This window comes from Alligator mississippiensis, chromosome 1 (genome assembly GCF_030867095.1).
Source record: "Alligator mississippiensis isolate rAllMis1 chromosome 1, rAllMis1, whole genome shotgun sequence".
NCBI classification, from domain to species: Eukaryota; Metazoa; Chordata; order Crocodylia; family Alligatoridae; genus Alligator; species Alligator mississippiensis.
Window position 1 is genome coordinate 144303934 of NC_081824.1, and position 26028 is coordinate 144329961.

Here is a 26028-nt window from a genome sequence, read left to right on the forward strand (position 1 = left end):
GCCCCCCGGATCTGTGCATGGGGTGAGGACGGGCTGCAACTGTGGGCTAGCCCCAGGTGCCAAACTTCCTTGCTATGGCACTGTAATCTCATATGATAGTTTTGTGACATAACACAATATAACTAATGCTGTAATGTAGTTCATTTTCAGACAGACACTAATGGTAGAGGTTGGCAAATCTTCAATTTCTCTTGGCATTTTGTCCACCTCATAAAGAGGATGATTACAGTTCTGCTGTTGTTACAATTGCTACTACTAACTGCATTTATATAGTAGCAAGTGTTATAAAAAGGTAGGACAAGACCAATATTGTCAGAGATACTTGGCCAGTGAGTAGCCACATTGTTACATTGTGCATAGACAGCAAGCAAGTGAAGCCTTGCATGAAAGTGGGCCAGTGCTCATTAAGCTGTACAGTTATGTTGCTACAGGATAGCTGTTAATAAGGATCCAGTCCCTTGTGAACAGTCAAGGACCCTTTACTCCTACTGACTTTTGTGGGAACTGAAGAGTATACTTTGTACGCATTGTACTATTGGATGTAAACTTTTTGTACCATGATTGTTTCAAGGGTACATAAAATATAACACAGAATACAACAGTCTTTTTCATATTTATTATTCTTTTTTGTAAAAAAATCCAACACGGTTTTTTTAATGGTTATTAGTAAACTTTTACATGTAGTGGTAAAGTCAGATAACCCTTTAAAAAACAGATGTATTGAATAAGCTTTGGTTCTTATTTATTTATACTGCACTGACCCTGAAAAAAATCAGTTCTTTTAAATTCTTCCTAAAAATTGATTGAGCACCTTGGAATCTCCTTTTAAAAACCTGTTGCAGTGAGGTGACTTGTTTTCACTACCCTGGTCCTTTGGGTTACAGGGGTGTTTCTTGGGCTGGGGCTCCTGTTATTTCTTTCGATACTGGGGTGGGTGGTCTAGGAGACTCCTTTGATTCCATATACTCAACTATTCCATACCCCACCATGGACATCACCAGGACAGACAATAAGACATACAGTTTAATGTAGACCTGCAAGAATGTGCTGTATCCAAAGGCTATGACAAATCCCAGTGATTCCCAGAGACGATAGTTAGCAAAAGCAGCTTCCTTGTTCTTCTCAAATAAAACTCCATAGAGAGCTGCAAGGAATGAGAAACAACGTTTGTGATGGCAAGTTTGAAATGATGGCATATTCTGTGTTCACTACAACAGGAACTCAGCTCTCTTCCTGGTAAACAGTCAATCACAGGAGACTTACAAATGTGTATCTGGGTCATACAAATTTATATGAGACTAAATATACAGTGAAAGTGGTAAATAATACATATGCTTCATAGATTTCATAGACATTAGGGGCTGGAAGGGACCTCATGAGATCACTGAGTCCAGCCCCTGCACTCCGCCATAGACAGGAAGTCAGTTGGGATCAAGTGATCCCAGCAAGAAAAATACCCAGATGTTTTTTGAAAGAGTCCAGAGTCAGTGCTTGCCCCACCTCTGGGAGGAGTCTGTTCCAGAACCTGGACACACTCACCGTAAAGAACATTTTTCTTACGTCTAATCTAAATTGGCTTTCCTGGAGTTTATGGCCATTAGATCTTGCTATCTCTTGGGGAGCTCTGGTGAACAGATGTTCTCCCAGGTCCTGATGTACCCCTCTTATATAATTGTAGGCTGCTACCAAGTACCCCCTGAGCCTTCTCTTTTCCAAACTGAAGAGTCCCAAATCCCTCAGCCTCTCCTCATATGGCCTGCCCTCCAGGCCTTGGATCATATGAGTGGCTCTCCTCTGGACTCTCTCAACCTTTTCCACATCCCTCCTGAAGTGGGGGGTCCAAAACTGGATGCAGTACTTCAGCTGCGGCCTCAGTAAGCCCGAGTAAAGCAGGAGGATGACATCCCTGGTTTTGCTTGAGATGTATCAGTAGATGCATGCCAGAGTTTAGTTTGTTTTGCCAGCCACAGCATCGTATTGGTGACTCATATTCATCTTGTGGTCAATCAGGACCCCCAAGTCTCTTTCGGTCATGGTGCTAGTGAGCGTAGCACTGCTGAGCTTGTAAGTATGCTGAGGGTTCTTTCTACCGAGGTGCAGTACCTTACACTTCTCTGCATTGAAGGCCATCAGGTTTTGGTCAGCCCATCTTGAGAGCATGTCCAAGTCAGCCTGTATCCCCAGCCTGTCCTGCAGTGTGACCACCCTTCTGCATAATTTGGTGTCATCTGCAAACTTTGCCAGTTTGCATCTGACTCCCAACTCCAGATCATTAATGAAGATGTTAAAGAGTATTGGCCCAAGTACCAAGGCCTGAAAGACTCCACTGGTCATCTTGTGCCATGTTGATTTGCTCCCATCAACTAGTACTCTTTGAGTCCAACTCCGTAGCCAGTTACCTAACCATTGGATCGTAAGATGATCAAGGCCACAGTTCCCCAGCTTAGCCATGAGAACATCATGGGGAACTAGGTCAAAGTCTTTCTTGAAATCCAGATATATGACATCCACATCATCTCCCTTCTCCAGGGCTCATGTCACCTGGTCATAGAAGGAGATGAGGTTGGTTAGGCAAGATCTGCCAGTCACAAAGCCATGTTTGCTGGCCTTCAGAAGCTTGCCTTCTGGTAGTCTGGTGTTGATGCATCCCTTGACAATTTTCTCTAGGATTTTGCCAGAGGTAGATGTCAGACTGATTGGTCTATAATTCCCCAGGTCATCCCTCCTCCCTTTCTTGAAGATAGGCACCATGTTGGCTCTTTTCCAGTCTTCTGGGGCCTCGCCCGAGCACCACGAATTTTCAAATATCTTTGCCAAGGGGGTGTGCAATGATGTCTGCCAGCTCCTTCAAGACTCTCAGATGCATGCTAGTTACAGACAAGAAAGACTGGATGTTTTGTGTTGATTGGAGATAGCAGGGGTTTATTCTGGAATCAGAGCTTCAAAGGAGAAGATTATCATAGTGAGCTGTGAGAGTATATGAAGGAAAGGAGAGAAGGTCAGAGTTAAGTGAATCAGTAGGACAGAATGAGGACTAGAATGTGCAAAACTCTCAGCAGCTGTTTATATGACTCTCATCTCCCTAATACCTAAATGTAAGATGTCTGAGGGATGCTGAGCCAAGTCCATATGGACCTTCAAAGAACAAGCAGAGCAGCTTTCCAGGTAGACTTTCACACACAGTTCTGCTGAAATCATCTCTTTCCATTATTAAGGAGCAAGCTCTGGCTCTCCCCAGCAGCATAATATCCAGGAGATGCATTTACAGCTGAGGAACTGAGGCAAATAAGAAGTCTGTGACAGGGCAAGGTTGAAAAGCAGCCAACCTACTGTAACCGATGTCAGGCCTGAGAAAGATAATCAAGGAAACATAAGCAGCTCTTTGTTGGCATTATACTATTTACATGACATATAAATTAGCTTAGCTTCTGAGGACCTGACCTGGTCCTTTGGAAATGCAGGGAGGGCTTCACAGCCATGGCTGTCCCAGGGGTAAAAATTCAAGCTTTCCATGATAGGTTTAAAAACAAACAAACAGATCAGCAATGCCTTAAATCAGGGAAGAGCAAAAATTCAGCTGCAACCTACGTGGCCACAACAAAGTTCAGATTAAATCACAAAAGGGATGTGTTTCTTTGCAATAATCAGTATTTTGAGTGTGTTGTTAAAAATCTACCTTATTGGGCCACAAGAAAAGAATAGCAATTATTATCCTTAATACACACTATGCCTAGGTATTAGTTGAATTAGATGCTCAGCAAAATAGCCTACTTGCTCACATGCTCAGAGCTGAAGTGATCACAATGGGCCCAATTTCATTTTCATGGTAGGTGGCTAGCAGCTTCACTAGGTGACAGGCTGGAATTCTCAACCCCTGAGGCCATGTTGGCAAGGAACTTAGAACAGAGAAAGGGGGGAGCTGCTTTTTAGATGATGGAGCAAGCATCAGTCATTACAGTTAAGTAGGCATATCCATGCAGCCAGCTGTAGATGGAAAGCTTGCATGAACTGCGGTTCTGCTTCTATATTAAACAACACAGTAATGTACACAGTCATTCAGAACAGTTGCAGAAGAACAAATTTCCCAAGAATCAGGTGAACTCTGAATGACTTTCAGCTTCACTAAGGGGAACAGTACTATCTGTATGTAGAATATCACTAATTCCTACTAATTATAAAGGGACACTTATTGAATTGTCCAAATTAGTGACTCAGTAAACAAGCACAATGAAAGATCTAGGCTAATAACGTATCACAAAATCTGCTTAGATCATTGAGTTGAATGAATGTAGTGTAGGGTCAGTTATGTGCTAATCCATCATAATATGCAAGCAAAAGTCCCGTAGTACATTTTATAACAGGAATGAAGTCTTAGTAGCAAGAAACTAGGTCATTATGCCCATAGTTAATATTTCTACCTGGGTGAAAAAGATCAGGCTTCTGGATTAATGAAGTGAGTATTAATAGAGGATTTGATAACATTCATAACCCCTTAGATAAAGGGGTTGGATTTTAGGAGGGTTTTTTTCCCTTTGTTTCTTTGGTGGGGAATGGCCTTCCCAGGGTGGTGGGAAATTCAAGTGGCTCTCACAGCTGAATTCAGCGGATTGGCTGCACTAGCAGTATAAACTATAATGCTTGAGATGAATGGGTTACACAGGAATAAAAGTTTGGTGTTCATTTGGATTGCTGACAAGCGTTTGTCTGTGTCACAATTGTGATACACCCTGGCTTTGGGATACAACAGAAGTCTGCACTAAGAAGTGTGCACTGTGCTTCCATGATGAATACTGGTGGCAGCACCAAGTCCTACATTTTGTAAGTGAAATCCACAATTCCCCCCTCCACCTTTTTTCTTTTTGCCTTTTCACTTCAGTCCCATCCTCATCCTGCCCTGTGCTTCAAGGAAGAATGGGTACATGGTGGAACTGCTGTAAATAACTTGAATTCCAGTTCCACAAAGTTACCAGACTGATTCATATCCTTTCTAATGCAGCACGTCAGGCTGGAAAGAATTTTATTTTGTTGCTCTGTACCTGGTTGTCCTGTGCCATGCAATTGTTATTAGGAATCATAATTATTACCAGGAAAGACTTATGGGAGCAGTGTTTAGTTAGATAAGAGAGGGTAATGGCACGTTCTAAAATGGAACAGATTTAATTGAAAATAACTAAGAACAAACACACGTACACCTAGGAATACACACATTGGGTGAAATGGATAACGGTGAAAGGGTTTGTCCAGTTCTAATTAACATCCTCAAGGGGGAACTCTTGATCAGTAGAAAATATCCTTAACTCAAACTAAATCTTTTGACTATTCCATTAGACTTAATAGTGGACTGCAACCTGATAGCTTTACCTAGTTTTTATTCAGTCTTTGATCTGCTGTGAACCCGATGGACATTAATAAGAATCTTTCAGAGTAAGGGCTACAGGATTTCAACTACTAATGTAAAGGCCTGAATCTCAAGTCACACAGCTCTAAATCTGCAATAATACCAGTATAGTCAGTGGTGTAACCCCTTTGTGAGAGGAATGTAGGTGAGAGGAGGATCAGTCCCATGCCACACGTATGGCTGGTATGATGCAGCATTCCTGAGCAACAATCTCACATTTCTCCATGAAGGTCTAGTCTCATCATTCTGTAGTGACATGCCACACTGCGAAGATGCACACCTTGAGTTATTTTGCTTCTACTTTGAGCTACAGAATAGCTACAGATGCATAGGAGAAAGAAATGCAGGTTTTGTATTTCCTGGCCAAACACTTAATATAATTTTTGATTTATCTTCCAGGTGCTTAGGAAAGAAGGTGGCACCTGCGATAGTATTATATCAGTGGTTAACCAGGTCATAATGCCACAATGCTCAGTAACCACACTCACTCACTCTTGACCAGTATGAGGTACAACTTGTTCTCTGCCCCCTCTCTCCCTCCCCCTATATGGTTGGCAATTGCATCCTTTTCTCATCCTGCTTGTAAGATCCTGTGTGCCTCTAGGTAAGACAGGCCTATTTTTGCTTTCTCCACAGAAAGTGTATAAGCCCCCTTCAGCAGGACTGCTATGACTGTTAGCAGTTAGACCAGACAAGAAAGTACTTTCTCAAGTGACTATAGCCAATAATTCTTTCTTGTCTCTTCCTGTTGCAACCTTTTTTTCTTTAGGTTGCACATCTGCCCATTTTTATATAAAAGAAGTTTCTTAACTCTTAGCAGAATGAATTTATTAACTTCTTAATTTTATTATATTTGCACCAGCTCTTTATCTAAGATGACAAAATACTCCCACAATAATACCACCACTCCTTTACAATATATTAAGTTCATTGTCTCTGAACCTTTTATTTTTCTTCTGGATTTTTAGAAACATTTCAAAGAGTTATCCTGATTGCCCATTACTTTTGACAAGAATGCGCCTTTCTCTACCTGTTCCTTCTAAAAAGACAAACTGCCTGGTATAAGACTATACAAATAAGAATGTACAGAATATTATATCTCAGAGAGAGTCAGTTACTTGTCACAGATACTTACCATTAGTTTGCGTCTGCCAGATGGCATCAGCCATGCCCCAAAGAGCAGGAAATATGAAGAACACAGCAAACTGTGAAGGGTGAGGTTTCCACAGCAATAGGGCTATTATACAGGAAAGGTTTATAAGTGTACCTGCATGTACAGGAGGGAGGCAGAGAAAAAATAATCAGATGTGATTATGAACTGGAGCTATTATGGGAGAGACAGGTTCAGAGTCTTCAGCTAACTACAGCACAAAACAAGGTCAGAGCCCCACTGGTTCACTAACATTTACACTCCTCAGGTTATAATTACATAAAATATAAGATAATGCAGTACTTTGTTCAGGCATAATTTAATACTGTGTAAACTTGCTATAAAGGATGTAAAGAGGTAACTGAAGGGATATATGTCTCTATCACAAACCATTATTAAATAATAGATTTCTTTCTAAAGGCAAGAAGCAATGAATGAGATCACCTTGGCTGTCTGTTGAAAGGGCAGATACCATTTTGTTTTTTCAGTTTAGACACAGAATGCAAATGAATTACTGATTTTTTTCTATCACTTCATGTGTGTTTGATTCAAAGTCCCTTAAAGCCAGTAGAACAACTCGGGGGTTTTGGATGAGCTTTTGGATGAGAATAAGAGTCTGTATTTTCTTTATTTGTGAAATGAGTCACCTAAAGTAGAGAAATGTGCAAAAGGGAAAGACACAGGAAAACTGAGCACTTAGAACCTGCAAAGTTCTAAGCGTCAAAGTTAAGGACTTTTATTGTAATACTATTTCTTCAAATGGAAATGGAGTCTGGTTTTCAGATACTGAGATGGAAGGAAAGAAATACCCTCAACAGCCTTCTGTCCTGGTAAATTATTTAGTGGGACTACCTGGTTTTTACATTGCTCTGTGGTAAGAAAGTGCCTTAAAAATAGCTTAGTAAAAATAGCTTGTCCACACAGCATCCTACAGGTTTCTTGGTCTTATGCAGCCCCTTCCTTATCTAAAATGAGGCACTGGTATAGCCCATTCTCACTCACTCTTATTTTACCTCTCTTCCCATGTACAAAACAATTGGAAATTAAAACCCAGGACCAATGTTCAAAACTTGTCCTGCAATTATCAGACTGGCTGCTGCAGCCTAAGATTTACTTTTCCTGGGAACAGCAACATAACAATGTATCACCTAAGGTTCTCAAGGTTTTTGATCAAAAAAGCAAGGAGATTGTCCCGAGGGAGCTACTGATCTCTTTGATGCAAACAGTGAAACACCAGTTGACTTCAACAAAATCAGGATTTGGCCCAATCATGAAAGATCATTTGTCGTCAGTCATATTAGATCTAAGGAACTAACAGCTCAGTCTTTGGATGTATATCATGCCATCAAAGATGGGATGAACTGAGTCCCTCAGCAATTCAAAGATGCTAGTTCACTGCTTCATACAGTATTAAATGTGGATCTGGTTTGCTATATTCCTAGCTTGGCCACACATAATAATCAGGTTGTGCTAGCTGCTGCCCTTTTGAAATGTTCCCCTTTTGAAATGGCTCCAAATGTACCTGGGTCTATACCCTTAAATATGCAAGTTAACCTAGCCTCCTCTCCTCCAATGTACAAAGAGTACGCTTCTAGATTGATGTTAATCTAATGGGTAGCATATAGCATGATGTCCAGCATCTGACATGTAGTAGAAGGGAGCCACAGGATTTGACATACCCAATGAGACAAGCAGTCCTCAGAGTGGTCTTTACCTACCAAATGAAAACAAGACTTTTCGTCCAGTGAACTGGGAAATTTTCCCAAAGAGCATAGAACAGAGCGAATTTGTAGCCGCAAAACAGATCATCACATAACCGACAAAATGTATTCCCAGGGAACAGGTCACATAGGACTAAAAGGGAAGAGACACAGGGGGCATTATTATTCACACTGACTTCCATGCATTTCTGAGGCTGAGGGTTGTGTGCGCCCAATTCTGAGATGTGACTATTTCAATGGGGCAGGTACTGTTAATAAAACAGTTGTGCATTTTGCTGTCAGGTCTCCTGGATGCTGCCGTATTCAGCCTTCGGCAGCAACAATTCTGTCTAGTCCCCAGTTGGATTAGTGCCAAGTCAGTAGCATTTGGTGAAGAAACAGGCATTGCATCTGGAGTGCTGCTTCTCGTCCAGCATAAATCTTGATACTAGTGGCACAAAGAATTCTCTGCCTTTTTCTGTCTAGCTTAAAAGATGATGATGTCTAGGATCAGGACTCTAGTCTCCATAAAACAGCATCATTCATAGTATCATAGTACTTAGGGTCACAAGGGACCTAAACAGATCATCGGGTCTGACCCCCTGCCCCAGGCAGGAACGGGTGCCGGGGTCATAACACCCCAGCCAAATATCTGTGCAGCCTCCTCTTGAAGACCCCCAAGGTAGGAGAGAGCACCACCTCCCTTGGGAGCCCATTCCAGAGCCTGGCAGCCCTAACTGTAAAGTAATGTCTCCTGATGTCCAGCCTGAACCTTCTCTCTAACAATTTGTGGCCGTTATTCCTAGTAACCCTGGGGGTGGGGGGGGGGGTGCCTGGGGGAACATAGCCTCCCTCAATTCCCGCTGGTCCCCCCCGGTGAGTTTATAGATGGCCACCAGGTCCCCTCTCAGCCTTCTCGTGTGGAGGCTGAATAGGTTCAGGCCCTTTAGCCTCTCTTCGTAGGGCCTGACCTGCCACCCCTTGACCATGCGTGTGGCCCTGCTCTGGACCCTCTCAATGCTAGCCACATTCCTCTTGAAGTGTGGTGCTCAGAACTGGACGCAGTACTCCAGCTGTGGCCTGACCAACACCACATAGAGAGGAAGGATCACCTCCCAGGACTTACTTGTAATGCATCTGTAGATGCACGACAGGGTGCGGTTAGCCTTACTGACCGCTTCCTTGCATTAACGGCTCATGTTCATCATGGAGTCAACAATGACTCCAAGATCTCTTTCTCCCACCGTGTTGACAAGAAGGGTGTTTCCCAGCCTATAGGTGTGTTGCTGGTTCCTTCTCCTTAGATGCAGCACCTTGCACTTGTCTGCGTTGAATATCATCCTATTCTCATCTGCTCATCTCTGTAACCTGTCTAGATCTAGCTGGATTCTGTCCCTACCCTCCAGCGTGCCCACCTCGCCCCACAACTTGGTGTCATCAGTGAATTTGGACAGCATGCATTCCACACCCACATCCAGATGGCTGATAAAGATGTTGAACAGTACAGGCCCCAGGCCTGAGCCCTGGGGGACTCCACTGCCCACATCCCTCCAGGTTCACGCCGGGTAAGTGAGCAGATCTCATATATAAGTACCAATCATTTAAATGGCCACAGAAAGCTAGTTCTGAGCCTTTCAAGGAGGCTCTTTCCCCCTCTGGATATTCATAGAGCTTGAAAGCTGCAGTTTCATATGAGCAGCCCACTGTGTTCATATCTCTCCCTACTATTGATTCTTTGAAGCCTGAGTTCACAGCTAGGGAATAAGCCTTTTGTGTGGGATGTCATGACGTTTCAGAACCCATGTGAGGAAGGCTGGTTCTGACTCTTCCTGATCACTTCAGGATGCCTGCTTTGAGTAGGCCATGCAAGTACCTAGTGTTTTACAGCCAGCCACCTTTTTGGTCTGACCCATAGCATAAAGGTTTCCAAAACATAACTCTGTGCTTGTCTGCTAACTTTCACTTAAACAAGCTCTTGAGAAACTGGAAGGAAGATACAACAAAGCTTAGCCTCTGAATGATTTCAGACTTCTGGCTTTATTCCTGCCTTGTTTTTTTTACAAACAAAGAGCTTAACTCTGTATTTACTTGGGTGTAGCTTCCAATGATGTATGAGTTAAGATAATTTAAGGTATTTTTTCTTAATGATGTCCCAGGAGGCACACTCATTGCCACCCTCTCCTATTTAATGATGTCACTCAGAGTAATTTCAAGTAGGAAGAGACAGTAATTTAGCTTTACCCCCCAAAAGTTATCCCTGCTATTGAATATGCATTTTTTTACTGATGAAATAGTATTAAGCAAAGGAGGATTATAGAAAGACCAGGAAAAATAGACTTTAATTTTTACTCTCACCTTTGTATAATCACCAGCAAGAAATCCCTGTTCAAACCCACTCCACATTGTCAATGGGATAAGGAAACATTGTCTCTTATCTTTAAGAAGCCTGAAAGTTGCTAGGACCAAGGACAAAGGGGACTCTTTCTTCATTGTTTCCTTTTCACTTTCTACTTCATTGGCTTTAATCTGATCCAGAAATGTGACAATCAGCAACACAGCCAGGACACCGCTACCTGAAAAACCAAGACAAATGAGAAAATGTGAAGTAGCCAGGGGAATGGTGGGCAGATGATTTTTTTAAAAATTCTGATTTAGCGCAAAGTTCTGGGTCAGATGTTTTGTCAGAGGAGAGAACCTGATTTAAATCCAGTGTAAAGGTCATTACCATGTACATAAAAATCCTCTATATTTAGTTGTATGCCACACAAATTCCCTTTGCTTCATTGGGGTGTGCATGTTATGACAGCCACAAGGCCAGCTGCACTAATTCATAAGAGAGATCTCTCATCCCTTTAGGTCAAGTCAGAGGTCACAGGGAGGCTAGCATTAAAAAGCTTCCTCTTCTTCTGTCAACAATCTCTAGATCAACGGACGATCATTTATGTTTTTATGTGCGAAAAGGAAAATAACTCTCTGGAAGTAGAATGTATTGGTATGCTGGAGACCACTCTACATTGCTCCTTTCTGATTTGCCTAAACCAGCCATGGACATGTTGATTTATGAAGGACACCAATTCTGTGGAACTTGATAGATGAATTATACTACCTTGTACCTGTTCACCCACAGGCATAAATTGCCAACTGAATATGTTGCATAATAACAACCAGAAGTGGTCTTATACATATAAGGTCCCATTTTCCTCCCCCTTGATAGTGTCAATACAGTAGTTGCAATTGTTTTCTTGATTAAAAATGTAGGGTCTACCTCTGGCTTTGCTCATACTCATAGTAAGTGCAAGTAAAACATTGAAGCGAATGGCATTACAGAGCAAGAGAAGAATCAGGCCCTCTACACATGCTTAGCTTGCCACTGTATTTCTATATGCATCTGCATATCTCTGAACCCAGAGTTAGTGGCTTGTGCTTTTCATTTTAAAGTACAGTAGTGGGTTCATAGCAAAAAGCCCCCAAACCCAGTATTATTTGGTTATTCAATGTTTATATATGCCCTTTATCACAGTATTATATTCTATTCAAAACAGGTTACAAGTTCTTTGTTACTCCTGAAGTGTACCCACAAGTGTTGTAAGTTATTTCTGATGTATAGTAATGCAATAGATTTGCTGCAGGGAACTAAGGAGTGTAGCAATCATAGGGGGGCTTATACGGGACTATGTTTGAATAATTAGAAAGTTCCACATTTTGATTAAAAAAGGAACAGTAGCTATTATTCTCTCTAGCCAAGATCTGCCAAATATATATTCAGGGAAGAAACTGAGAATAAACTAATCTGAACTATTCAGATATTTGGTTTCTCGCAAAGTGGGCAAAGACATTGTAAGACATGCTGAGTCTTTCTGGGAAAAGCAGCATAAAAATGAAATGAATGTATGAATCAATCAATCAATCAATACCTATGTCTTATAAAAAACTTAAGTAGAAAATGAGGCTTTGTGGCTGTGAGGTTAGTAGAAGGAGGATTCCATTCATTTTGCATGAGCAAAGTCTAAGACAGTACTGTATATGTTAGCAATTGATTTAAAAACTCACAAGCCAAAGTCAAAATTTGCAGAAAGGCATTAGTTTCAACATATTCCAGCTGGAGGTGTGGAAGAAATGCTCAACAAATGAAAAATTGATGCTTGAAAAATTTTCTAGACTGTATCATCCTTAGAGTGGAGTATTTCAAATTCCATGCTACAACTCCATAAGGAGCTATATATAAAAGCATGTACAACTATCTCAGAAGATGAAGAGCTACATAGCATGTTGTCAGAAGCCCTTTTAACCAGAGGAAGCAGGGGAGATTTAACCTACTCCACTTTGAGGCAGGTGCTTCAAGAGTTTTACTCATTGGTATACAATGACTATGAGTGACAAATACACAAAACAGGTTTTTTGCCTTTCAGTAGTTAGAGGGTACCAGTCTCCACTGAGTTTAATGTCTCTGGAGTTTGTGGGATGTCATGGATGTTTTCTTGAGTTTGTTTTACTGATACAGCATGTGTAGTTTCAACAGAGAGATAGTGTCAAGATGGTCTTGCTTTGAGCAGGGGATTGGATTACATGACCTCCTGAGGTCCCTTCCAACCCTAATTTTCCATGATTCTATGATTTTATATTTAGCTTTATTATCCTTATGCTTATATGAATTGTTTTATTTGATATAAAATATATTTCTTATATAACATACTAGGGCTGGGATTATACAATATGATAATGACTTTCAAGTGATAAACCATGAGTTTCTTTGGCACCTAGAAGGGTCTCAGGGCACAGATAGAAATGCAGCTCCCGCATCTAACTCATGGCAATTCATAGAATGTGCCATGAGTTAGATCAATCCTCCCAACACAACAGATATTTAGGGCGTTTTAACTAAAGCTTGTTTGACATGCTTTAAAGTGCCCTGCCACCATTTTGAAATGTGGGGACACTGAATACATATGACACCGAAGCTGCTGGAGCACTCTAATTAGAATGCTCCAGGAGACTTGATTAATTGAGCATTCTAGTTAGAACATGTCGGAGTAGGTGTTGGACATGTGTATAGGTGTCCTGTGATTCCAGAGCATTGGACCATTCAGGCAAGTTTCTTCCAAGGAAGGGGGGATCTATCTTTTCTGAGCGCATGATCAGACAATGGTGTGATTCTTTTAGCTGGCAAAATACACTCTGCCAAGAACTGGCAAGATGTAGGTGAAATGGGTAAAGCGGAGGCACCATAGACCAAGAAAAGGGCCTCTGGCACATCTCAGCTGGTTCTTAGTGGTCAAACAGCAGATGGCAGAGAGGGGCTTGGGGCAGAAAGGTAACCCTGAAAGTGTGAGAGTACCTTGAGAGTGTGTCTCAGAGGTGCACATGACTTCATTTTGGGGTTGGGGAGTGTCACAATCCTTTGAATCTAATGAAACCCAAGGCTGACAATGAAACATAGTATTTGTGATATATAATATGCCTTCAGGGCAACCCTGTGGTGGGACTGCAGCTCAGGTGACAATAAGAGAGTAGCTGTGGTGGCATAGGGTTTAGCATTGACTGCACCAGCTACCTAGAACCTTGGATCAATAGGTTGCAGCTCAAACCCAAGTCCCCCATACACAGCTATCAGTAGCACCTCTAGGTCGCAGTGTAGTTCTTTGGTTCTAATAAAATATGCCTGTTTTTCTAGTGCTTCTGCTTGACCAGTGTATGCTGAGGGGAACACTGGAGGGGAAAGAATAAATTCGGAACAGTTTCCTAGTGTTTTTTGTGTACTGCTTTGAATATTTTCCTACACTGTCCTTTTCCCCCTCAGCAGCTAGACTCTGATCTTAGATCCAGCAAAATAATATATTGGCAAAACTAGCCAGACTAAAGTCAACAGACTTTTATGCCTTATAGTGTGCTATATTCAAACAGCACAATCAGGCCTGCAGTGACTCCAAATCTGACTTTACTTCAGTAACTTGGAGCCTACGAGCACCTTTCACATGCAGTGGTGGGTCACATATGCAGTATATTGCTGCTGGTAGTACTGATGCATTGAGATGTAAACCTCAGCACAAGTGTGAAAGGGAAGTAGTTAATTCTCTCTCTTTGGTCTGAGGAAGAAACTCTGCTTGCATCCTTGAGGTATTGCAGAGGCTTGAAGGCAGGACCCTATATGAAGAATTATGTTCTCTAAGCATGCTTGGACTTACTTGGGCTAATATAAAAAGATTTTGTAAATACTTTAACCGTTAGCTCACATGTTTTAACTCACACATTTAAAACTGTAGTGTTGATTGGTGAAATAACTTATAATTATATTATATTATAATTTTATAATGTATCTCAATCTGACTCTCTTTACCTCAGGCAATTAAAATGTGTTTAAAATATAAATAACCAACTCCATTCCAGACTTTCAATAGAGTCTGCTCCAGAGCACTGGAATTACAGTGCATCAGAGCAGGCTCCCTGCATGTTTATAGGAGCCCTTACTGTCTGCCTACCTGTGACCCAGCAGTGTTACAGGCAGGCATGGGATAACGCAGCAGCTCATAGCTGAAGGAGGAAGGCTCCTTTGGGCTTACAAAACTCTGTATGTTCCCTGCAGGGTGCTGTGCTCCTGCAGTCACCAGGTGGAGCTGCTCTGCTCTTTTTGTTTTTCAGCATCACATCCAGGCTCATTCAGACCATGGAGTTTCAATCAAATTCCCAGTTGCTTAGCTTTTTAGGGATGGCTGCATTTTTTATGGACTTTATGAACAGGGTTTTTTAGCTTGCTTTTCTTTACAGGCTGTCTGTAAATTTACAGGCAGTTGCAATCCTGCCTTGCCATTAGAATTTGTTCCAGGCAGGCCCCCATTCCCCAGCTGTGGTGTAGATGCAGCTTCCAGCCAGTGGGGAGCTGTGCCATGGCTGACAGCTGCAAACTGTGTCCATTCTGCTCCCACCTCTCACCACTCCTCCCACCCCCTGCCCCTCAGGTGCAGTGTGGGCACAGGTGGAAACTACCCAGTCGTGGCACAGCTCCCCACTGACTGGAAGCTGCACCCATATCACAACTGGAAGGCCAGGAGGGAAGCATAGTGGGAGAAGGGGTGGCAGCATGGATGCAGTTTGCAGCTGCCCTGCAGTGACACAGCTCCCCTCTGATTGGAAGCTGTGCCTGAACTGCAGCCAGGCTGCCCATCTCCTCCCCAGTCTGCCACATGCCACATGCAGAAGCTGCCTATGCTACTTGTGGCACCCATACTGCATGTTGGCCACCCCTGCTTTAGACTTTGCCAAAGTAAAACACTGGGTGGAGTTTAAACAGTTTAACTGTGATTTTTTTCTAAGTCAAAAAGTAAATATAAAGGCTTCAAGGCTTTTAGGCAGGGCTGTGCAACATGACTGGGAGCCACAAGCCCCCAGCCACATGCTGTATGGGCTACACATCTCTGGGCTGTATGCTGTGCAGGCCACGGGGAAGGGCTCATGTGGTATGGCAGGTTGAAGGCTTACCCTTTGGACCTGACTGCAGCCTGCATGCTGCTGATTGGACAGCCCTGCTTTAAGGACTGAAGACATGCAGAGTTGGCATGAGGCATTCAGGGTTATCAAGAGGGAGCTATAGACAGATTGAGGAGAGACGCTTCCACCTTTCATCAACTCAGATTAGAGTATGAAGTTGGAATTTATTCTGCAAAGTCATCCCCTGATTCCACTTGCATCTAATTCCCAATAAATGAAGTTTAGTCAAGACACATACCAGTGTAGATACCCAACATGGTGTAGACTAAGGTCATTTCTGGCTTCTTAAATGCAGTGGTGTTATTTGCAGCAGCTGTTATGCAGTCATATGCTCCACAACATTTCAGGTCTTCTTCTGAGATTTCCACTAGTTCAGTAACAATCAAAGCAAAAGCAGAACATATGCAGATAAGTGCAGACTATATTCAAGGCAATAAGAAGAAATGGTTGCAGTTAACAGTGGTATATCACTCATTTAAACTTCCACCTGAAGTCTGATTTCACAAGTTAAAGTTTGGCTTAGCAGAGGGTCTAGAATACAGAGTAAGTCAGGCATTCACAACTCAATCTTTACCAAGGCCGCTTGCTCTGTACACTTTCCAGTGGAGGGACACCAATATTAGGATATGCTCTGAGAATGTAAAACCTCAGAGCAGGAAACTGGATCACATATGCTAGCACATATGTAAATTAATGCATTGCAGCAAGGACCCAAGTCTTGCCATTTTGATTTTAATAAAGTCATTAATTAATGAATTATTGTATTGCTCTGGGATTGTTTTGGCAGGCTGCATGTGGCCAATGGGCCACTTGCTATGAACCCCTGGAATAAGGGATTATATACACAGGTGGAATTAAATCAATAGCTACAGCTCCGAACAGGAGCTCCATTGCTGGAAGTTGGCAGTTCAGGTCTGTATCTGGATCCCAGACTTTGCAGACAGACTTACAATCCTCAAACCAGAACTCTTCATTTGGAACATCTAGATCTGAATTCTACAGCTGGGGTCCACTGCCACCTCCAGCTAGGTTTCCTACTTATTTGTTACATGGTGGGGTCAGCTGGAGTGGGGAAGAGTATCAGTGGTAAAGGGGAGCAGAAGAGTCCGGTTAGACAGGGTACCAAACTCAGAACTAGGAGAACTTTACTCTGATAGCCACCCCTTAGCATAGTGCCCCAGAGCAGTCATATCACTTCTCTGCATCTTGGTTTTCCCATCTGTAAAAGGATGTTAAAGTTGCCATTCCTTACTAAGTACAATGGACGAAACAGAACACTCTAAGAAGAGCGAAGTATTTATTAATAAATGAGATTAGTATTTAAAGCACTTTGGCACTAGGGAATTATCCTATCATTAAGGCAGGGTGATCTAATCATTTGGAGGCTCCTGACAGATCAGAAGAGGGAACACAATCCTCTCCAAATCTTTCTAAGGGTTACTCTTTTTTCTCTTCTCCTGTATTAATTTATATGTGCCAGCAGCATGCTGTTGGGGAAGGCATCCTTGAGACTCTTATTCTGATTGATCTGTGTGACATTTGGCCATAATTTACCCCTGCAAAGAACTTTCCTGATTTTATTGTCATTGGATAATATACTGCAAACTAAAGCAACTCCACTAGGTTTGGGTCAAGAACTTTGTTTGACTTAATCCTTTAAATACTGGGCTGAACACATGACAAGCCACACACACACACACACACACACACACAACTCTGTGTCTTGATCACATACAATTTCCTCATGTGCACATTATATAAATGCAAAGTAGTTATCAGAAATGTTCCTCAATGGGTCATGAATGCCAGGAAGGGAAGGGAGGAGGGAGGGAAAGGAAGGCATAACATTGTTTCAACAGCCTTCATTGCAGAGTTTGTTCAAGAACAAGAAATGGCAATAAAGCTTATCTAGGGTCATTCTTTAATTAGCCCTATTGTATGACTATATAATAATATATTCATTTAATTTGGTTTGCTTTCATCACCACTTCCAAACAAATCAACAGCTACACGAACTAACTGTTTATTAACATAAACACATAAACAGCTCTGTGTTTACCCTACTATAACATTTTAAATTGTGGATAAAAAGAAAACTTTGCTGTTATCACTGGCCACAGTTACATAGCTCTGGATAAATGGACCTTCAGAAATCCTATTGTATTCAGGAAGTATGTTAAACTGATGAGGGTCAGTGCTCCATTCTCACCCTGACTTTTTAGGCCACTTTTGAAGTTTATGGAAAGTGTAAGTAAATGGCCATTAGGAAATAACTCTGCATTTGATCTGCCTCATCAGTTCCCAGACACTGTACTCTGACTGTTTGTAACAGTTCCAAAGGCCCCTGGAGAAGAAAATCAGAAGTTAGAGCATTTCTGAAGCTTGGGAACAAAGAAGTAAATCTAGAAGTAAATCTAGATCAGGTTTTCACCCACACTAAACAAACCTTTGTACCTTTCCTTGTGTTCATATGCCATATCCGGTGTTGGGGTGAGTATAGCTAGTATCATGCATCCAGAAGTCAGTGGGTACTTTGTGGGCACATCTCCACAAGATGCTTAATGTGCAGTAGCCTAATAACTCTGTGCAGTAATGTGCCAGGTAAAAATTGTGCAAATATGCTACTGTGCAGAGGTATTAGGCTACTGTGCAGTAAATGTCACTGAAAACCCATGCACCGGTGCTACTGTGCAGTAACTGTAGTTAGTAGTTCATTAAGCAAGTACACATTAATGAACATGTTGTTGTGCCCAGTACCTCTGAAAAATCATGCCTAAAGTGGTGTTGGTAAGAATGGAAGGGGAATATGAATATTTCAGTTTTCATCCGGTGACTGCCCTTGGAACTGCCTCATCTGTGGTAGCTTTACCTTGTTATGGTTTGCAATGCTGTGTCATGACATGGAATATCTCCCTGTGTCACAAGGCTTCCCATTACAATCAGAAATGTCCTGCCTGTGCTGGGATGATGGGCTCTTGTGATGGGGTTTTGCCTGGTTTATAAGTACAAGTAATTGGGGGAGATCTGCATTTTAAAGGTTTTATTCCAAATGAGCATATTTTACCTTTTTAAAGGTATTACAACAAAAATAATTGTTCATGTTGGAAAACACACCAGGTTACCCCTTCTGATAACCTCAGAGGGGCTAAAAATTGAATGGCCAGGAGACTGCACTTCTGTCTCACCCACAAAGCATGTCCCTTCAGGTCACAGCTGAGTCCAGCTGTTGAGGCCACTCTCCAGGCTATAATTGCATTGTGGATACATTTGGACTTCTGATTTGAGAGTTGCTAATTCAACACTTTTCTTGAGCACTCTAACAAGCCAGGCTGTGTGTAGACAAAATGAGGGGCACGTATGCATGGCACTTTAATACAGGCTAAATGCTTTTGCACCACTTTAATGGTGTCAGTGTTTGCACACATTGGTGGTGTAATGCGCATTAATTCCAGCCACTGTAGCAAATTCAGTGGCGTAATGTGCCTTAAATGACTTGGAGCCCAGCAAACTAAAACTCCTCCGAGTTTGCTCTATAGCTGCGGAGTGAAGCACGGGTCTCTGTGCAGCTCGGGGACTCTGCAGGCAGAGCAGGAAGCCCTGCAGGCAGCCTGGTAGCAGCCTGGGAAAGCAGGCTCCATCCAAGAAAAGCGGCAAGCCTGATCTTATTTTTTTTTCCTCCCTGGAGCCTGCCTGGCTGCCTGGACTGTGTGAGGGACCAGTGCTTCCCTCTGCAGCTGTGGTGCCCCCTGGGACCACCCAAGCTGGGTGTCTGCGGGTGGGTGCCACCTGGTGGGGGGGGACACTGCTGCCACAGAGGGAAGCACCAGCCCGTCCTCCACCCCCAGCCCAGGGACCACTCTGCCTGTTGGCAGCTCACCTGCCCCTCCCTGCTGCCAGAGAGGCGGGTAAGTCAGTGGGGTATGTGCACAACATGGGGGTTTAAAGGGCCCTAAATTGAAGCGGTGTTTTTAAAAACCCACTGCTTCAGTTTAGGGCCCTTGTTTCATCTACACACACCCATAAATGTAGAGACCTTTGGAGATGGCTTTAGAATCTTACAGGAAACTCCTCCAAGACAGTTATAAACCACACATGAACTGCTAACCTACTTCTGGCTACAATACAGCTCAATCGCAGGGAGAGGGGTCTAGATTCCCTAGTGCCTTGCACTTGGTATAATTGCTCATCACTTGGATCTGGTATTGCTTTACATTCATTTGTTCGTTTAGGAACAAAGAAGTGGAAATTCAGACCCAGGAGGTGTGACTTTCTGCTCTGTGCCATAGATTTTGCACCAACAATTTATACTGATAAAATATGTTGTCAATTCCCTGAACATTTATGGGAGTACATTTTAAACTCTGAGACAAAAGTCATTTTGCCTATATGACCTGGTGGTTTCTTGGCATGCAATAACCAGAACAGATGTAGCAAGCTCAACATCTGATTTCCATCATATCCTGACCTTTGGGTGAAGCACTAGGCCGGAATGTGCATTCAAGATATATGAGTTCATAATACTTTATGACACTATCTATTAGGTAATGTCTAAATGTTAACTAATTCAATTTCATTAAGATTTGTTATACCAATTTTAAAATTGGGAAACTGAGGCAGAGAAATGAAATAATTTGTCCAAGCCACACAGTTCCCTGGTACAGTATGATTTAGGACACAAGGTGCTCCAGAGTGGAGGGGAGGTGGTGATTTAATTAGAGCTGCTCTAATTAAAGTGCCTGCAGCGTCATGTGTATTCAGTGTCCTGCCCTTCAAAATAGCAGCGGGGGTGCTTTAACTGAAGCTTATTCGACGAGCTGTAGTTAAAGTGACCCCTCCGCCATTTTGAGACACGAGGATGCTGAATACATATAATGTGGAGGCTGCTGGAGAGTGCTAATTAGCATGCTTCAGCAGACTCTCAGCAGACTCAATTAACTGAGTCTACTCATAGTTTCATAGTTTCATAGTTGGTAGGGTCGGAAGGGACCTGAGGAGATTGGATCATCTAGTCCGATCCCCTGCTGTGGCAGGAAAGAGTACTGGGGTCAAATGACCCCGGCCAGATGTCCGTCCAGCCTCCTTTTAAAGTCCCCCAGAGTAGGACCCAGCACCACTTCTTTTGGAAGTTGGTTCCAGGTCCTAGCCGCCCTGACAGTGAAATAGCGCCTCCTAATATCTAGCCTGAAACTACCGTCTGCTAGCTTGTGTCCGTTGTTTCTTGTAACACCCGGGATTGCTTGGGGGAACAGGGACTCTCCCAATGCCTGCTGGTCCCCCTTGACTAGTTTGTAGACTGCCACTTGATCCACCCTCAACTTTCTCTTTTGGAGGCTGAACAGGTTCAGGTCCCTTAGCCTCTCCTTGTAGGGCCTGCCCTGCTGACCCCTGATCATGTGGGTGGTCCTCCTCTGGACCCTCTCCATATTGGCCACATCCAATATGGATACTCCAATGCATATTAATTAGCATGTGTCAGAGCAGAGATCCATTACATGTATAGGTGTCCTAGAGTCCCAGTTTCTAGTCCGATGCTCTAATCAGCAGGGAATTCTGCCTCTTCCTCGGTGATTTGTTTCAGTATTTCAAAATCAGTTCCATTAGGCTTCATTGATTAAACTTTGATTTACAAGTTTTAAAATTTAAAATGAGAATTTGCATTTTATTATGAAATGATTAGTCCATTAATCTGCCTGCTTTCTTAACCCAGTTATAAAAGGTAAAATCTAAAAGACTCCCCCCCCAAGTCAGCAGCGTACCTTTTTTGAAGAAACAGGGTAAAGTTGGAAGAAACTGATGATGTATTTCAGACCTTTAACTACATATTTTAATATATATGTGTATGTATGTATTACCTTGTTGGGGAGACTGCCCCAATACCAGAGAGGAAATAAGATTTCCCCAGACTCCGGAGGACTGAAATATGAGAAAGAAGACCCCGAAATACTGGTTGATGATATCTCTTCCAATTTTCCCTGCTTTCTGGGCATATGAATTGCCAGCAATTGTCAGGTAAGTGCATTTGGCAGACCAGAGTGGGGCTCCCCCTAGGCCCAGGATCACAGAAGTAGGGATCAGTGTGTACCTGCCAAAGAATACTATGTTTAGCATAAATTTTAATGTTTGCCAAGCTGCCTACCCTCCCAGATAGCCCTCTGAAAACTGCTTTATATCAATGAAAGGAAGGAACCATATCATTCCCAGAGACTTGGATTTATTGATGCCATAGCAGGAGGGAATAGATACTTCCTTTATACAAATATGCCCCAATGCATTGACACTAGGCATGGGTGGAACTAACATTATCTGGTGGCATATAAGTTTCACATAACTAGTTAGAATTCATGAGCCTTGTCTCCCGTCCCCGTCCCCCCCTTCAAATAAGGGCTGGCTTGTACCCACTAAGTAGGGGCGCAAAAGGAAGTGGAGGGCAGCAAATACAACTACCTTTCCCTACAGCCTTATTTCCCCTACTCAGTGAAGGGTGGATGTGAGTTGTTGTATGGAACATTACAGTCTGAAAAGAAGCTGCACTGAAAGCCATACAGATCCAGAATGCCCCAGTACTCCCAGAGGCAGTAAAGACAGCCTTTTCTTAAACATTTAAAAAATATTAAGGGGAAAGTCAATTTAAAATGGAACATTTTTGTAGCTAAAGGGAAGGTGGCGTTATATATCTGGGGTACATAAACCCAAGGCTGCTTAAGATGTGCGGTATACATTGAGTTCTGCTTTTTAAAGTTAGAATGTTATACTCTCTGCTCCTTTCTCTTATTCCAGGGATGTCAAACTCATATGGGGCCTTGGGCCAGATCTGGACCATAGGACTTCTCCCAGCCAGATCTGGCATGGGGCATGGGGTGGTGGCAGTGCAGTGACAACAGTCACCATGGCGGTAACCATTACCATAGCAGTAGGGCAGGTAGCTGTGGGCAAGGCAGCCACTTGCTGTGGCAGAGGTGCACAAGCAGTGGCAGGCCAGGTGGCTACGGGGAAGCTGAAGGTTGAGTTGCAGTCATCAGTCGGGTCATGTTCATCAGGGTTCTAGGTTCTTTGGCAGCCCATGCCCACTGATGGCCATGTCCACTGGTGGTCACATTCCCAAATTCCCTGGCTCGCTGGTAGCTGGGTGGGCTGGATGGAGTGCTTGTTGGGCCAGATGTTTGACATCCCCGCCTTACTCTAATTGTTTTAAATCCTTTCCTATCCTTGCTCCACTTCTCACTTTTAACTCTTCAGCAGTGTGCTTTAGGAATAGGGTGACCATATGTCCCAGTTTGCCTGGGACACTCCCGAATTCCCTAAGCTGGTCCCAGTCAGTTGGTCAAAAGTCCTGGGCCGGAGTTCAGTGGGGATCCAGAGTGACATGGTGCACCAGGCAGGGAGCCAGGCAGGCACTGGTGCTGCTGTGTGGGAGTAAGGACGTGCTACATGCAGGTGGGGTGGTACTTGCTCCACTCTGCCCACCTTGCTCCCACACAGTAGCAGCCATGCCTGCCCTCCCACCTTCTTGGCATACCATGCCGCTCTTCCTCCCCGCTGGACTCTGGTCAGGACTTTTGACCAACTGACCAGGACCGGCCTACAGAATCCAGGAGTGTCCTAGCCAAACCGAGACATACGGTCACCCTAATTAGGAAGAACATGAACTCAATTACTTTCAGGTTCATGTTGGGCTTTCTAATCTATAAATGAGGTGCAAGAGAAAATCATCAAATTAAGCTGTATCCATTCATAAGGAACCTAATATTGGTTTAGGCAGACAACAAATGAACTGCTGAAGATGAAAGTAGAGTGTCAAAGGGAAAATTCAGTATTTTGACATTTAGTTTTTGTTCCTGTTCAGGGCTGCCTAGGGAGCCAGGTGGTCTAAGAGGTGGGAAACTTGAGAGTATATGATCCAGGAAGTCCTTTTGGCAGGGTTGCCTTGAAGTCGTGGGCTCTGGAAAGTCTGTTACAGAGTTTCTAGGTCCTGGGTTTGCATTAGGGGCAGTAGAAGACCAGTGAACCCTGTTTCAGTCTTGGATTTTCAGGGCTCTTGGGCTCCCTAAGGAAATTGAGACCAAAACAGTGTTTCCCAGGGCTTCCAGGACAGACAGACTCAGCTGTATGGCAGGGCACCTGGAGCCTCTAAGAGCCCTGACTTATGCCAGGATTATCAAAGCTTTCAAGCTCCCTATTCCAGAATTGTGAGCTAAGACCTACTTAAACTCTGACACAATACAGCTGTGCTAGGACCATCAACCCTGAAAACCAGGCAAGTTTCCCTGGAAAACCTGCATGCAATTTGCAGAAAGTTTAATCAAACCTGAAGGGTCTTCATGAAACACTTTGGGCCCAAATTTTGTATTATAAGTCTATCCAGACTACTATCCTTTGGCACTTAATTTACTTGCATCTGTTTGATTTTAGTTGGCAAAGAGCAATGTTTACTGCATGAAGAGGGCCATATGATCACCTAGACTACAAGAGCAGTTTATAAATACAGGTTTCATTTGCCAGCCACTGGGGTTAGGTTCCTGAAAGTTCCCGTGGTTGGCAAAACTGTGGTTGGCAAAACAAAAGGCTTATGGGAAAAATGGCAGGTGGCGGGCTGATGTGCAGCCACAGACAACAGTGGTTACTCAAAACTGTATACCGTGATAGCCAAAATGGTATATAGAATATTAAAGCATGGATACTCAAAACCGTGGTTGATAAGGGAAACCTGTACAAGCACAGATTAAATCATTGCATATGCTGTTATTTTACTCAGCTTTATCCTTTTTCCTCTGTTGCATTGCAAAAAGCTGAAGAGCTAAGCTGCTTTGTTCTTAGAAGCTACTGACTGAAAAATAGCTGTGGGCTTATAACCTGCAAGAAGATCTGGGGAAGCTTAATTTGGAGCTGGATTTGAACTTTGTGACTTCTTGCCTCTCTCAAATGAGTAAAACCTAAGCCCTCAGAAACCTGACCTGAAGCCAAATACCACCTGTAAATGCAACTGGTTAGACGAGTGTTCACCAGTACTTTGCCACTCCCATGCCTTCTGTGAAAGGACATTTATTGTGAACCACATACCTACCACTGTAGTCTGTGATTCCTGCATAGTGCTTCAGAATGAGGTTAGCCTCCCTTGACCTCACTAACCTGCCATTAGGATCTGAGGAGAAAGTCTCTCCCAACCCCCACCAGTCTATCCCTCTGCATATGAACAAGAATTTCTTCTTACAAAAGCTTCTGATTCTGTTTATGACTCAAGAAACCATTGTCTCCCAAGTAATTGTCCATTGTAGAATCTAAAAGTTCTTTCTGTCAATACCACTGTATAGCAGTAATTGGAGAGATGTTTGATAAGCTTGCAAATACAAAGTGCCCTTCCTCTGATCTGGAAAAGAAGTAGATACAGCCTAAGCCAAAGAACAAATAATATAACAATTTTTATTTCAGGGGTCTGGGTCCTATGGCCTGCGGGGCACATCCAGCCCACAGAGCCATTGGATCTGGCCTGTGGATCTGGGGGCTTCAGCAGTGTTCTAGTAGTGGGTGGCATCAGTGGCATTCTAGTGGCAGGGACTTTGCCTGTATTATGCCACACCTGGAGAGCAAGGAGTTTCACCTGGGATGTAGCTGTGCAGCTGGGGGCAGGGATAATAGGTGACAGGGGCCAGGTCCTACTGCTGGCCTACCTTAGACCAGACCCAGGCCATTCTGGCCCACCGCTACAAAAAGGTTGCCAACCACTGCATTATGTAAATGAATATCAGAGGCATAACTAGGGTGGGGCAGCCAGGGCAACTGGCCTTGGTGCCAACTATGGGGTGAAGTCACCACTGCCCCCTTTGCCTGCCCTAGGCACCCAGCCACATTGCTATGCCTCTGGTGAAAATAGTCATTTGGAAAAGTGGAAGAGGACTGCAAAGCTGTGGAGCAAAGAGAAAGTATCAAAAGTAGCACAAAACAAGTAAAGGGCAGCTGAAATAGGTAACGTGGTTATATAAAATTTAAAAAGTATTTGATAATGCAAGAACTAAAATGATGTGTAATGTACAGTCTTCTTTTCCTCCTTGAAGTGACTATTTAAATGTATATAATAGAATTAAACAAAAGGCATTGCTTTTCCTGGTATTTAGCTTAGGCTTCCTTCCCAGACCTGAGAAAGGGCACTTTAAACCTCAAAACTTGCATGACGAATAGGTCGAAGGAGGTGATACTTCCCCTCTATCGGGCGCTGGTCAGACCGCAGTTGGAGTACTGCGTGCAATTCTGGGCGCCACAATTCAAGAGGGATGCAGATAACCTGGAGAGGGTCCAGAGAAGGG

The 26028-nt window shown here is 43.2% G+C and overlaps 1 protein-coding gene across 1 annotated transcript in view; it reads right to left on the reverse strand.

Annotated features, from left to right (window-relative positions):
* Positions 1-621: 621 nt before the first annotated feature.
* The window catches only part of UNC93A (unc-93 homolog A), a 33806-nt gene continuing 8399 nt past the window's right edge, over positions 622-26028 (reverse strand). Inside the window, exons 3-8 of the mRNA XM_006259329.3 lie at positions 21583-21812; positions 15969-16097; positions 10604-10821; positions 8267-8402; positions 6534-6665; positions 622-1144 (exon numbers count right to left, since the gene is read on the reverse strand). Of these exons, the coding sequence (XP_006259391.1) occupies positions 879-1144; positions 6534-6665; positions 8267-8402; positions 10604-10821; positions 15969-16097; positions 21583-21812 (1111 nt within the window). The 3' untranslated portion in view covers positions 622-878. The remainder of the gene's footprint in view (positions 1145-6533; positions 6666-8266; positions 8403-10603; positions 10822-15968; positions 16098-21582; positions 21813-26028) is intronic.